The 18,748-nt window shown below is 34.9% G+C and overlaps 1 protein-coding gene across 2 annotated transcripts in view; it reads left to right on the forward strand.

Moving 5' to 3' along the window:
* Window positions 1-18,748, forward strand: part of LOC131031529 (protein RIK) — a 32,964-nt gene that overhangs the window by 1,080 nt on the left and 13,136 nt on the right. For both annotated transcript variants that reach the window (XM_057962666.2, XM_057962665.2), the window contains exons 2-9: window positions 1,008-1,254; window positions 1,744-1,872; window positions 1,998-2,032; window positions 2,145-2,220; window positions 2,570-2,701; window positions 2,859-2,945; window positions 3,424-3,517; window positions 3,595-3,712. In XM_057962666.2, coding sequence (XP_057818649.2) covers window positions 1,008-1,254; window positions 1,744-1,872; window positions 1,998-2,032; window positions 2,145-2,220; window positions 2,570-2,701; window positions 2,859-2,945; window positions 3,424-3,517; window positions 3,595-3,712 — 918 coding nt within the window. The remainder of the gene's footprint in view (window positions 1-1,007; window positions 1,255-1,743; window positions 1,873-1,997; window positions 2,033-2,144; window positions 2,221-2,569; window positions 2,702-2,858; window positions 2,946-3,423; window positions 3,518-3,594; window positions 3,713-18,748) is intronic.

Genomic DNA, 18,748 nt, shown 5'->3' on the forward strand with positions numbered 1-18,748 from the left:
CAAACTGCAAAATATCTCAGAATGATGGGTCAATTTTTTTCTAACCACCTTGTTTTGCGTAGCTCATGTTTTCTCATGAACAATGGCGGATCAGAGGATTTTGTTGCTGAACAATTGACAGCTTATGATCAGCAAGATGTTTTAGGGTTTGCTATGTATAATTTTAATAAGTGGGTAAAAGTATTTCTAAGTGTTTGTTAAAACTTTTTTTCTTTTTCTTTGGATATCTTAGTATGGAGCTATCAACTTTTTTTCTTTTTCTTTTTCTTTTTAAACCAGTGAGGTCGTAGGCGGACCTCATCTCCAACATGAACACTCAACAATACTCAACAATACACGCCATTTGGGGTTTGAACCTTAGTGGCAAGAGTCTCAACAGCGTGACTTAACCATCATACTAGTCATTACCTAGGCATTACCGGCAGTATGCGTCAATCAACTTGGTTGAAGCCCATAAATGCTTTTGACTATTGTAGCTTACACATTGAAAAACATTTTTAGATAAATACTCTGTTTAATTAAAATGCTGTATTATGGAAGGTATGTGGGAGGTTTTGTTTTCAAGTCGTAGAAGTTTTAATTTTGGCCAGGTATTAAACACAACTATTTATAAGCTCATAACATTTTTTTGGTTGTGTGAAGCCAGGTATTAAAAATATCCGTTTACTTACACATGTATATTTATATTATATTCATGAAACTATTTCTATGTTTTTGTGTTTCCAGTCAATCCATTGAAACATCCATTTATATCTATATAATATACAGATAAATATGTACATGTGTTGATTGCACATGAGAAATATATTTTGGTCTTTTAATGTGATTTACATTTTTGAAAATTTACAATTTTTTGTTATAACATATATATATTTGAACTTTTAAAGATTTCAGTTGAGTGTTTTGGTTTTCTTAGCTGCAGTGTGAATTCTTAGAAATATGCTATTGTGTAGTTTAATTGTTTTCATTCTTTTGTGTACATTGAATGCCTTCTTCTATAATTGCAGGAAGAAGAGAAAATGGGATCAACCGGCAGAGTCAGTTATATCTGCAGGATTTCCCATCACTGGAATGGTATCAGTTGCTGGAGCTGGAGCTTTGCATGGTTTTGGGTTACCAGGCACGGTGCCTTCACTTGCTGGGGTTATTCCATCAGGTGTGATGACATCTGCTTTCATGTCAGCATCCCAGATTTCCCCAGCAGTATCTCTAGTTCAGCAGAATGCAGCAGCAATTGTACAGAAAATCAACCAGGTAAGACAGCCTCAAGATACAAGGATTTTAAATTATCAAACTTCATATCACTTGCAGATTTGAGAAGTCAATATTTGCAAGTTGGCTTTGGGTTTCATCCAGACAACAGATTTTGCATCTTATGTGAGAGCATTAAGAATATATTTGGAGTTTACTTTGCTTCTTCCATTTCGAACTTCTTTGTTTCAAATTTAGGGGTATACGATATGTGCATATCACTGTGGGCTTGCTGGTGATGTTTTGTCCTTGCCTTTTTGGAATGTTATGCTAAATTTGAAGTTGTTACTCGTCTTTATGATTGACTGAAAAAATGCTTTGTCAGAGGCTTTTGCTTCTCAATTATGGGGCCGAAAGAAGTTGCTATGTTGACTGTGAAAGCTTTTCTTTTCTAGATTGATATGGAAATGGTTGACTTAAAATTTTTTCAGCTTTTCTCCAATTTTTCATAATAATGTCTATCTTTTGAATGACATTTTGTTGTGATTGAAGGATTTGGCAACAAAAGGATTGTTGCCACAGCCAAAGATTCAAGATGAATTAATTGCGAGAGAAATTGTAATTAATGATGCAGATCCTACCGTTCGGTACAAACTCACCAAACGTCAGACACAAGAAGAAGTATTAGTCTATTAATCACATTGTGTTTCAGCTTTTGAAAGACCTAGACATGCTCATTCTAATGGATTTTGTTTCTGATTTTAGACTGACATTGGATTGATACCACCATCATGTTTCTGTTGCAGATTCAAGCAAAGACTGGAGCTGTTGTAATAACAAGGTAAGAACTGCTGATGTGACAACTTTGTATTCTCAAAGTCCATTTTCACCTGTTTATATATTGGAACATGCTTTCACGTTGATATGACTTTTTGTGGATTGCAATAATACAGGGGTAAATACCGTCCACCCAATGGTCCCATTGAAAATGAAAAGCCTCTATATCTTCATATTTCTTCTGGAGCTCATGTAAGTGTTATTATCCTCCCACCATCTTGATTATGTAGAAGCTATTAAATCTTCACGTTGTGAAATGATCTAGAAATTTATATTAAAATTTGAATCAACTTGATAAATGTATGCAAGTGAGAGTTGGCATGACAATGGCATACAAAAGGTCACTGTTTTTAAGATATTTTAAATAATCTGAATTTGAAAGCTTCGATGATTCACATTAATCTTATTTTTGTTTTAATTTTGCTCTGAATTGCCAGTGCTTAATAAGTTATTTGTATATTTCATCAGTTCACATGTTGATTAACTGTGCAGAAGGACAGATATGTCAAATTTTTCTGATGCTTGTAGTTTCAACTTGCAGTTGAAAGACATGGCAGAGCGCATCAAAGCTGTTGATCTAGCTGCTGCCATGGTTGAGGAAATATTGAGACAAGGTCGGCAACCTCAGTCAGCTTCAACTTTGCTGTGTGGAGTCCCAGTGGCTGGTGGACTGGTAAGTAGACTTTTTCTAGTATTTGTTCTAGAGTGGTTGCATGAATCCTCGTTGTTGCTTTTCTGAAGGTTAATTATAAATCTGTAATGGTTTAATTTGGCCTACCTTGTAGCTACAACAAGTATCTATGGTAATAATGACTTGGTGTTTATTTCAGGCAACTCCACCATTCAGCACAGCTGTATTTGTAGGTCTTGAGGCTGATCCGACCTTGAATCTTGTGAGCAGGATTCGTGGCCCAAACGTAAGTCCAGTATTCTCTGCTTGTTGCTTTCGATATCACCGCTCTCTAAGATTTAAACTTATGGATATGAAATTGCATCTTTTTTAGGCCCTGTTTTGTCTTGTAGCTTGAATATGAGACTTGTTACATGCTTTTGGTTAAGATAACAGAGTCAAAGAGTCATAGTAATGTGTTCTTGTCTAAATTCCATTCCTCAAATATCTATAGGTGGAGACTATGTTTTTGCTTGATTATATACTAGTCATTGATATTATTGACAGTGATATATTCTACAAGGCACAAAGCATGACAAAATTTATCTTGTTTGGATGATTGTTAATAGTTTATGAATTCTCTTAGGCTAGAGGTTGCTTGTAGAAGTCGATGTTTATTAAGATTGAAAGTTTTTCTTCTCCTAGAGCTTTCCCTAACATCTCCGCATCTTTGGAGAGATTCTTTCTTTGTGCTGCTGGGTTGGTGGTTGGGATTGAACATGCAGGACCAGTATATAAATCACATTATGAATGAAACAGGAGCGACTGTTGTCTTAAGAGGAAGAGGTTCTGGAAATTATGAAGGGCCACTCGGTGAAGGTAATTTTTTTTATCAATTAGGCTCATTTTCAGGCATCAGCTGAATAAATTATTGTCTAATCATCATTTTCATGCAGAGCTCCAGCAACCATTGCATTTATTCATTTCTAGTGACAATGCAAAGAGCCTTGATGATGCAAAGTCCTTGGCAGACAATCTTCTGGAAACTGTGCGTTCTGAATGTCTAAAGTCTAGGTAAGCACGTGGTAAAATTTTGTTATTTAAAGAAGTTTTGTGGAAAAGCATCATATGCTATGTTATTTAAAGAACTCAATGTATGCCATTCGTATAAACAAATAAGATATCATGAATCAAAACGGGAATCGAATATAAGGCATCAAGACCTAACTTAATCAACATTTGATGCCAATCTCTCAATAATTATTAAGCGATGCTTGAGTGATAGAATAATATAAGTCGGTGAATACTTAACAACAATTAGGCATGAAAATTATCATTATTGCAAATGACACTAGTAAGGTTTTAAAAGGGAGCATTCAAATAAATAAAAAAGCTAATTGTGACTTCTAGTTTTAACATTCAAATTAAACTTATAGAAAAAGCTAATTTTTAATTCTAAATTTAAATAAAATTGCTAATTTAAACTTTTTATTTGCTATTTTTCATTTTGTGATAGTGTGTTAATTTATTGATTTTTGGGAGGGAAGTTGAATGGTGGAGATGAGATTAGAAGGTCAATGGTGGGAAATGAATGAGAGGTTTTTCTTAGGACTGAGGAGTGGATGGAGGGTCATGATGGAATTTGTTTGCAATGAAGGGTTAAGAGTGCATTTACAAAATGTAGAAAATTGTTGCAACGATAAGAATTTAGGAGGGAAATGCATTTACTGGCTCCTTTATTCTGGGAGACGTGGAGGAAAAATAGCCCTCATTAAATAATAAACTTATTTAATTTGTTTGGCCATGTGAGGTGGGAATAAGATATGTAAATAATAGATTGTTTAATTAGGTGTGGGATACATTAGGCGGGCAGTATTTGACTAAATACTTATAATCATTTAGTTAATTTTGAGTAAGGTTGTATTAGGATAAAATTAGATGTCCACACATCATAGTCTCATCACACTCCATAGAGAAATACTCAGGATGAACCTTTGTTGAGCATATGCTCTATTTGTAACCTCATTATGCAACACTAGAATCAACTCTACCATTGTAGAAGACAATGAAGGTGAATCCTTCAAATTAGTAGGTGAATCTGATATATAAGCTCAACCCTTCTAATTCAACTAGGATAAGTGATAATTTTTGGAAGTTGATAAAGTGTAGCCACTGACCACCCCCAAAATTTTTGTATGGTGAGAAACCTCCATATGGTTTGATTATTGTTCTCAAGTCTCGGAATAAATCAAACAAATTCCTACATCCCTGCATAATATGTTGAATACTTTTGTAGAAACAACACTTTGTGCTACCATTGGAGATTTTAGGCTAGGAGAAGAAACCATACACAAAGAATCCACATGCACCATTACATCAACCACTGTAAAAGATAAAAGTTCTTCAATGCAACATCGCACATACACATTTTCAATTGTAGAGGCCATCTTAAGATCAAAGCCCTATAACCAGCCATAATTGTATTTGCAATGAATGCTATTTGGTTTGAGAATTGCCTTTACAATCTTTAGCGTTTGCACATTAGGGCAATGATCTTTTTTTCTTTTAACTTAAAGTTTGATACATCCCTTTTAGTAGGGATCATTGTTAGAGCTAAAAGGTAGCTCTATATAAACCATAATCATTGTAGTAATTCTTCTACAAGAGAGATTAGCCACAAAGGCATAAACTAGAGGGAAAAAGCTGTGAAAAATGAATTTGGTGCATTCATTTTTTCATAGCAAATGAATAATTACAATAAGATATACCATTTGCCAGGAATAGGAAAAGCAGAAAATAATCTTATGACACATGTTGCAAGAATGACAAACTAATAATAGAAAAATATTTTTTTAATTAAGATAATGTGAATATAATATCATACTAAAATCCCCTTAATTTTAACTTAGACTATACCTTATTAGTTACATAGACAAGCTAAGAGGAAAGATGGGTCTTGACAACAAGGCCTAATTAGTTACCCATTTATGAACAAAGATCTTTCATAACAAGAGTAAAGGAGTAAAACCTAGTGGGAGAAAACCATACTCCAAAAGATAGAAACAACAATTATGCACAAACGACGGATCATTAACAACGAAGTCCATCACAAATACATTATAAATACCCTCCCATAAGAGATTGGATGAAAGTTATTCTGAATCCCCTTAAAGATATAGCTCTTGTACCCATGATGAGTGTCAGAAGACAAAACAATTCATTGCTAGCAAATAATATTTCTTCCCTTGGGAAGATACAGAGCCACTGCTGAATGTAGAAGCCATTCTCATAATTTGGATGAGTAGGGAATCTAAATTGGGGTGTGTGCCTCTAAATGCAACTGTAGTGTCCTAATGCTAAAGAAATATGTCTCCTCCAAAATGGTAATTGAATGCATTCACAAACACAAAAGATATAGTGATGGTTTCAATGCCATCAAAGAGATAATGCAAATCTGCCTAAGTATCGTCCAAATAAAAAATGTGACTCTACAAGCAATGATGAATGTCTAATATATAGAAATCTTAGTGGCGTGGATTTGGGAGATTGAAATTGTTGTATTACAAAGAATTGCTTAAGACTCTCAAAGAAGCAGTGCTGAACTTTGAAGTAGCAACAAGTGATGAAGATGGAATAGGGATCTCAATGCATGTCATTTGACCATGTTGCTCATCCTTAAATGAAATTTTAACGCAAAATGTTTGAGTGTGAACATTAGATGTAAGCTGTTGGATTAGAAGAATCTACAAATTTGATGCCTTAGGTGGTGCAAAGTTGTCTCTATTAATAAATTTTAGAAATTAGTCAAGTTCCTTTAGCATGAATACATCTATTGTATTCCTTTTCTTTCCATGGCTATCACTTTTAACTTTCCATAAGTCAGGACATATAAATATAACTACCCAAAACATAGAATCAATATGAAGCTGAAATGAAGCCTACCCAAAAGATTAAACTCTCCAGGTATCAAAATGCCCAAGTTATCAACTGGATGCATAAAACTAACAAATTGAATAAAATGTACTTGGAGCAGAATCTAGAAAAACTGCATAGATGGTTGAGAAGAGCTTGTCAACAATCTTTTCACCACTTGCTCTATAACAACCCTATTGTTCTTATAATTATAATCAAATTTGTTTAGTGTTTATTCATTTGTATACTTAGGCATTTATCCATATAGGATAGGTATTCACCCATATGAAATAGGCATTTCTGCATTTGTACATACAGGACAGACATTCAGCCATATAGGATAGGGATTCCCCTATCCAATTGAGATAGGCATCCATTCATACAAGAAAGTCATCCATCCATATAGGATAGGAATTCCCCTATCCATTTGAGATAGGTATCTATTCAAACTAGATAGACATCTATCCATGTATGATAGATATGTGCTCTGGCCAAGACTTAGACTGTCAAAATTAAACAAGTCTTGAGTTCATCATGGAAGACTACACTTCTCAATTGGAATGGCATTGAAGTCGTCGTCTTCAAGAGTATACATATAAAAATAAATAAATGGCTCAAGACCTGTTGTAAAATCTGGCCTAAGGTTTTGGGTAGTCAGGTAAATCCATCTAGGATTTCTTCTAAGTACGACCATGAATTTGTATTATCTCAAATTTAATTTAGAGGTTTACATTTAAGTTTAATTGTGTGATTCATATATCCTAGACCTCTTCTATCATAAAAGTCCAACGCTTAATTTTACAAATTGGGTGTGGCACACACTTCAATGCAATACAATTATTTATATATGTATTGTGACAACATATTCAAAATATGCAAAATCACATTTACATAAGGAGTCGTCTTTGTGATCTCCCCAATTTTTAATGTGTCAATTAACTAAATTGATTTTTATTAAGTTGTCAAAAAAAAACAATTCAAATGATGACTCAATATTAATTAATTTAATTAAATAATAATAAAATAATAAAATAAGTCACTTATTAAATAAAGTCTCCAGTGAGCCTAACCTTTTAGATGTTTACTGGAGGTCTTTATAAGGAGGTTCTTGGGGTTGTAAGAGGCATGCTTTTGGATTTGATAAACGTGTAACAGTTTTTGGGGACAAAAACCTTTAGGTCTTGACACTAGAGTTGGACAAAAACCTAGCTCTTCCAAGAAAGGTGGATTTGGACGGAGTCTACATCTGAGCCAAACTTGTGAAGTCTCCTTTGGAGACAAATTTGAAATAATAAGTGATTTGCAGATATTGAGGTTTGAAATTATTGTATTCTTCCATATTATCAGTTATCTTAAAGTAGAGGGGCATTTTATATGACTGAGCTGATTGCCTGATTGCTTGATCGAAGTATATTGGTTTGCTGCTTTATTATATTTTCTATTGCAAGAACTGTAGTTGTGGGGATCATTTTATTGAAGGATTGATGAATTAAGAAATATTGCAGATATCAAATAAATGGCTGTTATAATATAGTCATGGTGATTTGGGAATTGTGGTCTGATTTGTATTGGTAAGAATTTTTGAGTGGGCTGACTCAATGAGATGCTTCATGTAAACCCGATATATACATTGAACCACGGGGATGCATCCCCCCCCACGTCTCCGTGACGGGGACATGGGGATGGGGATGTGGCGTCCCCCCACTGTCTCTCCATCACTGCCTGTGTGCCGCCAGAGATGTCTTGGCCTCCCCAAGAATCCTTGGAGACATCTCACACCCTTCTATTGTTGGGTTTTTCTCACATCTAACACCTTGTGCAACTTATCATTGCTACCCCTCAAACCCATTAGCGTCTCCACTCCCAAATCCCCACTAGTTAGTGGGACCTACCTTAGATGCCTTTTTAGGAGGGATGCAGGCTCCTAGTTATTGTTTTGATATTTGTTTGGAACATTTGATGTCATGGATTTCATATTACACTAGTTTTGTCACCCTTGTCGAGTTTGAGTCTTGATTGAAGGAGTGAAAACTGAAAAGAGATGGATTGAGTGATTTTGCTATTTAACTAATTTGCCAAAGTTTCATTTGACATGTAATTCTTATACATCTTTTCATAACTATTTTTTCAAGTACTATATGTATATCAACACCGCCCCCTCCACCACCCCCCGTCGTCCCCCCCGCAGTCCCCAAACTTAGGCCCCTTGTCTCCCCGTCCCTGCATCCCCGTGCCCCCCTGTCCCGAACCTCCGTGGAACAGTAGATACATATTAAAGCAAAAGATTATAAACGGTGGAAGGAAATATCTGAATATGGGAGTCTCCAGTTTACACATGGTTTTGGTCCTGATCTGTGAATCATATCATCGAAGGCAAATAGTAATTCATTGTAGTTGGGCAGTGAGAAGCGAAGGCGTATGTGAATTGCAGAAGTTCAAAGTAAGATCTCTTAGTGTGCATATAGACGTGGTTTCCTACTCAATGCTGCTGGGCTCTTAGTGTATTAAAAGGCAGATCTCTGTATATTAATGCCAGTGAATTTCAACGGTGGACATTAATAATCCTCTATTTTAATGTAATCTGAAACTACAATTAAAGGTCAAATCATACTCTGTATTTCTCTATGCATTGTCTATGCTGTTGATTTCCAGTATATGATATTCTCTGTGCATCTTTATGCATTAAAAATTGTTGCTAAATCCATGTCTTGCAATCTGAAAGATACATAGAAGTGGTAAGAAGTTTTGTAACAATCAGAACTGAGTGTTGTCAAATGTGTAATTTAAAGGCATTATTGTGAAGCTTTCCTCATATTTCTATTGAGGGATATTTCAATCTACTCCAGAAAATAATTCATTCAAATATTGTAATAGAATTCAATTTTTCCATTTCTAAAATTTGAGAAAAATCATAGAAGCCCCAAATCCATCATTGATGAAATTGGTCAAATACTTATGAATTTTTATATTTGAAAAATGCAATAGATTTAAAAATTCAATAGTGCCTTTTTGCTGTAAAAATGTAAAACATATTTTTCAATTCAAAATTTTCAAATTTTGAGAAATATAATTTTTTGGAAAGTTTGGCCATAATTTGGCCTCAAGTGCAAGTTTTCAAAAAATTGAAAAGATAAAATTAAGCTTCAAATTTAAAACCTATATCATTTCTATAGAATGATGCCATATGACTCCACCTAATGTGGGCATAGCTAAAATAAAATATTTTACTTTAAATGTACAATTAAATAAAGAATTACCATTTTCCATGTTTGCACACAATGGAGAGATCATCGTAAATAGCAACACACACCCACACCCATACAACTAAGATCTGTCCCAAGCATTTGCACCTCCAACCATGAGCTATTCAAATCTAACATAAAAAAAATCCCTTATGCTAGATATTTCATTCAAAAGAATACTTAGATTCATTTAATTTCTTCTGCCAAATATAAAAATGCAACAAACTTTTTCCTGCTAAGGCATTAAAAAATTAAAATATCTTTTTGCTGTTAGCACTAAATATTCAAAAACATGGTAAACATGAATTTTGACTAAATATTCAAAACCATGATTAAACATACGCAATGGACTCGACCATTCTTTGTGGGTTTTCATAATGTATGGATTCTAGAAAAGTCATTAATTTGGATTCAGGTTTAACACAGGGATTCACAAAGGCTATATGAAGGATGAGATGGGTAACTGGAAGCCATGTCAATTTCCCCACATACCAACCATTGGTCTAATACTTAAAAATCTCTTGCACACTTAGGTCAAACATTAGTAGCACTTGCTCCACATAATAATTTTCAAAGCAGCATAATCCAATCAATGCAGTATGAATCATGACATGATATTAGATCATCACATCTATTGTAAATCATCTACTACTAGCATGGTTTTAGAACATAATGCATAATCAACAATAATGTATAATGCTGGAACATTGAAATGATCTAACATACATGAGCACAACATATGCATCCCATAATGCATAGTCGGAAACACAATGCCAAAATAAAACCTTATTGAAAACACTTTGATGTGCTACAATCATCTCTACAGAAGCCATTCAGAATACGCCATTAGAACACTTGATGGCACAACAACCTCATTGACAAGTTCAGTGCAACAAATCATAGCACATGAATCACATAATACATTGATAAAATACTCAAAACAGCATGAATCAGCTGAATCAGAAAGCACACAAGGTAAACACAAGAGTTGGCATTACACAAAACATAGCATATTTAGAGGTAAGCTGTGTTACATGGGGGTGCGTCCTCACCCCTCAAATCCTTGTCCGTGTCTCTTGAAGGGTTTTGGGGATGGGGGGATGTTAAGGGATGTCCCCTAGCTGTCCCCCCCCGAGTTGAGCAAATGTGGAAATGTCCTGAAACACATCCCTAAAATTAGGGACAACAGGAAACCCATAGGTGATGCCTAACCGTCCCTGAGGTGGCTGGCAACGTCCCAGATGTTCCTCAACCATCCCGGGGCTAGCCAGGCATTCCCTGCAAAAAAAGCAAATTTTAATAATGTTTTTGAAAAACTAAAAATCATTCATGACATAAAAAATAGACCACTCGTATATCATGACAGCATTATAACAGTAGTAGAAAGTGACACCATTATAACAGTAGTAGAAAATGATAGCTTTATTACAGCAGCAATAAATATATCAGACATCAGTATAACAGTAATTAAATCAATCATGAGCCATGACAGCAGTGATAGCAACAACTGTAGTATAACAGTAATAAATATATCATGATTCAGATTCATAGTTAAAGATACAAGTTTTATAACAGTTAACACTAACAGTAATATTTTGGATTTCTGATTTCATTGTTGAAAAAGTATCAAATTTTAAAATTCTTGATATGGTATTATACTCGGTTATTATTTTCAGTTGCAAAAAAGAGATTAAAGGTACATTTGCCATTGTCTGATACAGTGTGGTATGATTGAGAAGTACAAACAAACAATCTCTTTTTGGAATGTGATTGGCATGCAGGGTTCTGCAGACATCATTCATCATCATTGTAACATTGTCATGTTATATTGCTGCTGTTATATACTGTTCATTAACTTGTATAAATCTCTCTCTCTCTCTCTCTCTATATATATATATTAAATGTTATATATATTGCCGTCCCCAAAAGATGGCCCTTAGATTGCTGTCCTTGAAACACATGCCACTGCTGTCCCCATCCTCAAAACACTGGAACGTAGGAGTTAAGGTGTCATTGAATAAATCTTCTATGATCACCTCCTCTTGATATACAATAAAAATAACATAAAATTTTCCTGCAAGCAAATCCTTTAGGTAGCACTGACATAAATTATACTTTAGAGACAATGCTATATTTGTCTCTCTAGATTGCTGTCTAATACCAGTGATATTAGATAGCCCATGCCAGTCACCCAAGTCCACACATTTTAACAAAGAGAAATTCAAACAATCAATGCCTTTGTTTGCTAAAAAGTTTGCTGCCATATTTTGCTCATGGTAACAATGACAGTATTTCAAGGAGTCATTTTTTTGAATCAAACAAGCGACTCTTCAAGGTATGCTCGTAAATGCCAATTGGGACAATATTATTTTTTAGGAACATAAATGGCAATTTGTGAGCCCTTTTCAATCTCAATAGTCCAATTGTTAATTCCAAGCAATCAGATGTTAATCTAACCAATTAATTATAATCAGACTGTGAATAAACAGTAATAGTAATAAAACACAAGACACAAGATGCCAATACCCTGGGAGAACCTCCCTCTTGGAGGTGAAAAACCCAGCCTTAAATATGATATGTATTATCTCAATTGTAGGCAATTACAATATAGCAAACTTATGTCAGATTGCTGTCCAAACAGCAAGTTGACAAGGTAATGAAGGATGCAGCCCTAATCAACAGTAGATGACCAAAAGAGAGGATCAGCAGCAGATGACAACAATAGGCTGGAGCAGAATTGCAGAAGATCTTGACAACTTCGCCCAACAATATCCTTCACTGAATTCGCACAAGTGAAGAGTTCGCTAAAGTGTAGGAGAGCAGATTGCATTTGCTAAGAATGATTGTATAAATGACTTCATCTTCAAGTGGATTATATACCATCCTTTTTTTGGCGCTAAACATCCTCAAGTCGGCTTGCAAGATGAATAATCAATATTATACATTTTCCCACATTAGGTATTGGGTCCAGCCCAATAGCCACCACGTTACAATTGAGCCTAGCCCAAAACATAGTTAATTGTTACATTTGGGTCTACCCTATCTACAAGTTACATTTAGTATAGGACCACAAGTTACATCGCCCAATTAGGGTCAGACCAAACTGCAAGTTACATTTATAGGGCCTGTCCTATCCACAAGTTACATTATATATAGGTCTTGGCCAAACAAGACATAATTACAAGTTACATGTATTTGGGCCCAGCCCTAAGTTCAATTTAAATAATAGATAATACATGTGTATTTTAATTGTCATTGACAACATTAAAATACAATAGATAGGTATCCGAGCTAGCTACTATTTCAACACTCCCTCTTAGCTAGGGAGGATAGCTGCCACTTGTCATGATCCATTCATGACCTTCATCTTGCATTGCCCGCAAGGATGAATGTATAGGCTCCATAGAGTATACTTGCAATAAAACACATAAATATCATGAACTCATTTCATGATGTCCATCTTGCATTGCCCGCAGAGGGTGGAAGAGTTCTTACACCTCAGCCTTCTCCCAGAGGGGGATACATTGTCATAATCTTTCATCTTGCACTCAAGTATAGAGTGGAGTTACATAACCATTGTCCTCCATCTTGCACACAAGCATTGAATGAAAACATAGTCCTCCATCTTGCACGCAAGCATAGAATGGAATCCAATAAACATAATCCTCCATCTTGCACACAAGTAAAGAATGGAATAAACATAATCAAAATATTGTAGTCTTCCATCTTGTACACAAGCATAGAATGAAACTACATAACATAATCTTCCAGCTCGCACACAAGCATAGACTGGATCCACCTTACATTGCCCGCAGAGGGTGGAGAGGATCTTTTCTACCATCTTACATTGCCCGTAGAGGATGGTAACAATTACTCTTCTCCTTGAGAAGATTACACTACCACCTTACATTGCCCGCAGAGGGTGGTTGATACAACACAATGTATCACTGAGGTTGAGACTCCCTCTCAACCAAGGCGGTGTTCTCCACAACTCCAAGTCTATCTTTTGAAGTACTCAAGCTTCAAGAGACTTGGTGAGAACATCTGCAACACAATATTGTTCTGCCATAAAACATTGAATTGTCAAGTATCTCTATACGACCCTGATGATAAATCAAAGCAACATAACACGAATTTTGAAAAACCACACAACTTCCCTTGATGCAACACTTGCAACAATGTATTTAGCTTCAACAATACTCAATGCAACTGAGGACTGTTCTTGTAGGTTCAAGAGATCGCAGCGGGTGAATGCTTTAAGTGTTTTCTTTTTTCGTAACACTTCTTGACCAATCTGAACCTAAGTAGTCTTCTAATGATGGCAACTTCAACCCATAATCAATTGTGTCTTGCAAATATATCAAAATATGCTGAGCTTTGATTAGTTGAAGCACTCACCAATCAACCTGCCTCTATTCAGATGAATCTGCAAGATCATAGTTGGCTGCAGACATACTCAACTTCTTCAAGTTAGTTTCCATGTAAGTTTACAATCTATAATCCTATAACAATAGAAAACTTGACTTAGAATAATTTCATTAGATCCTTGCCACACTTCTAACCTAGAAGTAATGCATTTTAGTTTTAGATCTTCCATCTCAATTATGAGCTAATTTTTTCTTATATCAAATCATGAGACTATTTTTATCATTCAGAGTTAGGTCATCCACATAAGGAATTAGAATTAGCATTTCAAATACTTTAAGGAACAAGTTTTACAAAACCCTAGGCTTATCAAGTACTCTTTCATACCAAGAGTTTTATTGAAGATCATAGGGCTCTCTATTAATCTTCAATGTCAGACTGATAGCCAAGCATCATAGTATCATAAGTATTCATAAACAAGGATGAGAAATGCCAACTTCACCTTTTATGAATTGGACCCATGACACAATTATGATCATGACATATCTTCAAACTTCTTCTAATTGAGTGTGAAGATCCTTATGCTTTATTTCAAAGCTCCCTCTGAAGCCACAACAATCCAAGCTTATGGATTTCTGATGTTAGTATGACCTTGGCCCTCGATATGTATCACCTATTATATGAGGTTATATAAAAAGACCTTGGGTGAGGATCACAATATTCATGATAAGTTAGATGCATCCCTTTAACAATATAACCAATGATACATAAAATGCTGAGACAATACTTATGTGACACAAATTAAAAAAGCCAGCCTGTAGCATACAACCTGAAACTTGTACATCACCATACAGGTTATAACAAAATGGATGAGGAATTACTAATACCTTTTAATAGTGAAGTACCACATGATGGTGACATAGAATGTTTACAAGGAGAGTGAATTATACTTACCAATGAAGATACTAACCAAGCAATGATAGTTAGAGCCTGAAAGATAACTATACTTCCATGGATCAATAGCAATTAGTAAGCTGTAGTATAATCAAAATAATTCTGATAAAGGATATAAAGGTATTTCAGACCAAACCTCTAGTCATCCAACAGCAAACACATCAAAGGAATTAATCTTCGGATCAAGCATAAAACAGCAGTCTAATATTATTTTCAGATTTGCCCTTTTTAGCACTCCAAATTCCAACAACTGCTGGTGGTATATGTATTTATATGTGTGTGTGTGTGTGTGCGTGTGTGTGTAATGTCCCCTAATGGGACCCTCTTATATTAAGATCTGTGCATAGTGATTACAATATGGGAATACTATTGTCAACTAAGCTTGGTTTGGACCTTGCACAACAGATTTAGTCAACATTTCCATTATGCCTTGATAGACTATGTACATATCATAGTTATGACACAAATACAGAGTATCATCTCTATCACTTTTATAACATCTTCTAATCTCGTATCACTTGAGATTCGGAAGCAAAGGTACAACATATATAATGCAAGTTAACTTATAGCATGTGCATTATACATACAATGATATAGTATAGTGAAATAATGCACTGTAGTGCCGTATAAATTTTCACAATATGCTGATATACAAAGTAGAATAATCATGCATTTGAATCACTGCAAATCAATAACTCTCAATAGAGTAGAATCAAAAATGATATCACTTTTTGATACAACTAAACTCAATTTAAATTAATGCCTACAACAATATGCATATATGATGTTCTTTATTCAAAAACTGAAATTAAACTGTCATCCTCTTAAATAAAAGAAGTAACAAAATATACAAATGCGTCCTTGAATACCTTAACAAATAGTACTTCCTTTTCAAATCTGTTTTGAACTTCTTTTAACAAATAAACGATAATAATCATCTTGGAAATTGCTCAACTGAAATAGTGATCATCTTAACAAAATAGAAGAAAACCTGTTACCATAATACAACTTCACCAAAACTGAGCACCAAATCTAAACTAGTGTTATTGAAAAGTAAACATTGATCATATAACCACAAATCCTTGAATGATCAAACTAAACCATAGGCCGGAGACATCGAACAAGGGTTAAGAATTAAAAAAAAAGTATGCTTTTAAATAACCAATTGGAATAGGGGTATGCAAAACTATGATAAACATAGATTACAATAATCAAACCCTCAATTCATAATATTGGGGTATACAAAATATAGAAGGGAACTTGAACTAGGGTTTACATGAACAACATTAACCACTGTCTATTCCAAACAGTATAACCAAACAAGGGTTTGAATACTAGTCTTAACTTTTAACATAGTAAGTCTTGAGGACAACTTATGGGTTTAGCTCCATAACAAAGATTATATAACTTTTCTTGCAACAAGGGCTTACAAAAACAAAACTAAATACATTTAACAAAAATGTTACTTCAGAGGCGAAACCCATACTAGGGTATTACGAACAGTTGCAAATAATCTTTCCTTAATACACAGCTAAACTTGTTTTTCAAAATATAAGTTTAACACAAGCAAAGCCACAATAATGCAGAGATAAACAACAACACGCAACTCTACTAACACAATAACCTTTTTCAAGATTATACAAACAATCACCTGAAACCACCTCATGTTTCATGTTGTGCTCATACTGTAGGTAACCACCTCCAAACTACCATCATGATGCCACAAGCCCTAGTTGCCTTGAGTGCCCTAGCTCGAAGGCACACAAAGATGAAATAACAAAATGCATGATTAAATCTGATCACTGGTTAGTACGAACCTCGCTCTGATACCATGTTAATTTCAAGCAATTAGATGTTAATCTAACCAATTAATTATAATCAGACTGTGAATAAACAGTAATAGTAATAAAACACAAGACACAAGACGCCAATACCCTGGGAAAACCTCCCTCTTGGAGGTGAATAACCCAACCTTAAATTTGATATGTATTATTTCAATTGTAGGCAATTACAATATAGCAAACTTATCTCAGATTGCTGTCCAAACAGCAAGTTGACAAGGTAATGAAGGATGCAGCCCTAATCAACAATAGATGACCAAAAGAGAGGATCGGCAGCAGATGACAACAATAGGCTGGAGCAGAATTGCAGAAGATCTTGACAACTTTGCCCAACAATATCCTTGACTGAATTCGCACAAGTGAAGAGTTTGCTAAAGTGTAGGAGAGCAGATTGCATTTGCTAAGAATGATTGTATAAATGATTTCATCTTCAAGTGGATTATATACCATCCTTTTTTTGGCGCTAAACATCCTCAAGTCGGCTTACAAGATGAATAATTAATATTATACATTTTCCCACATTAGGTATTGGGTCCAGCTCAATAGCCACCACGTTACAATTGAGCCCAGCCCAAAACATAGTTAATTGTTACATTTGGGTCTACCCTATCTACAAGTTACATTTAGTATGGGACCACAAGTTACATCGCCCAATTAGGGTCAGACCAAATTGCAAGTTACATTTATAGGGCCTGTCCTATCCACAAGTTACATTATATATAGGTCTTGGCCAAACAAGACATAATTACAAGTTACATGTATTTGGGCCCAGCCCTAAGTTCAATTTACATAATAGATAGTACATGTGTATTTTAATTGTCATTGACAACATTAAAATACAATAGATAGGTATCTGAGCTAGCTACTAGTTCAACACCAATGGCCAACATATGAGCAAGACAAAAAACCAACAATAAGTGCTTTCTATTCTGTAGAATCATTCAATTTGGACCTGAAAAGTGAGAACCTGTTGCCAAAAACATACCAGCTCCATCTTTGACTAACTAGCTTGCACCTACCCAGCTCAATTTACCATAGGGTGATGCACCATCAAGGTTTAGCTTCACACTTCATAGTGGCATTCTCTGACTTTGTCTTCTTTCTATATTCTTATGAGCTCTTGAACCATGAACAAGCAACATGACCTAGCTAAAAGTAAACTCTTGGACAGGTGGCTTTGGAGACAATTTCAATATAATGTCCCCTTTTGGGATTGCTCTAAATGTTGCCCTTATTATTATCAAGGCTGCCGGCTTACTCTTTTTATTATTCTGAAATCAGTTATGAAGTTCGATGCTCCCTTGAATGGATCAATTGACAATGTCTGCCTTTTGGCAAGTAACAACCTTTCACAATTAGCACCTTTTGAAGAGTACAACCCTTCATAATTTTTACCCTTTTGAAAGAGTCACTTCCCTATTTACTTCCCATTCCTTTCTTTTTTTCTTAATCCTTCCTTGATTCATATGCTCCATTCTTTCTTCCTTTCTCCATATCTCCCTCTTCAAATGAACTTCTCTTCTCCCTTTTATATCTCATGTTTGAGGGAGTCGCAACTTCTCATTTCATGCCTTTTGGCCATTCATTAAACCTAACTAAATTTTATTTATTTTAATTTTAATTTTATTCTATTCTATTTTAATTTTATTATTAGCATTTATTATTAAATCCTATTTCAAAATGGGGACATTATAGTCTTCCCCACCCAAGATTGCTTGTCTTCAAGCAATGATCATGGAGTGTTCAAGATGATTCCCAATATGAAATGGCTTTGGAAACACACATGGAATAAACTT

Source organism: Cryptomeria japonica, chromosome 10 (genome assembly GCF_030272615.1).
Source record: "Cryptomeria japonica chromosome 10, Sugi_1.0, whole genome shotgun sequence".
Lineage (NCBI taxonomy): Eukaryota > Viridiplantae > Streptophyta > Pinopsida > Cupressales > Cupressaceae > Cryptomeria > Cryptomeria japonica.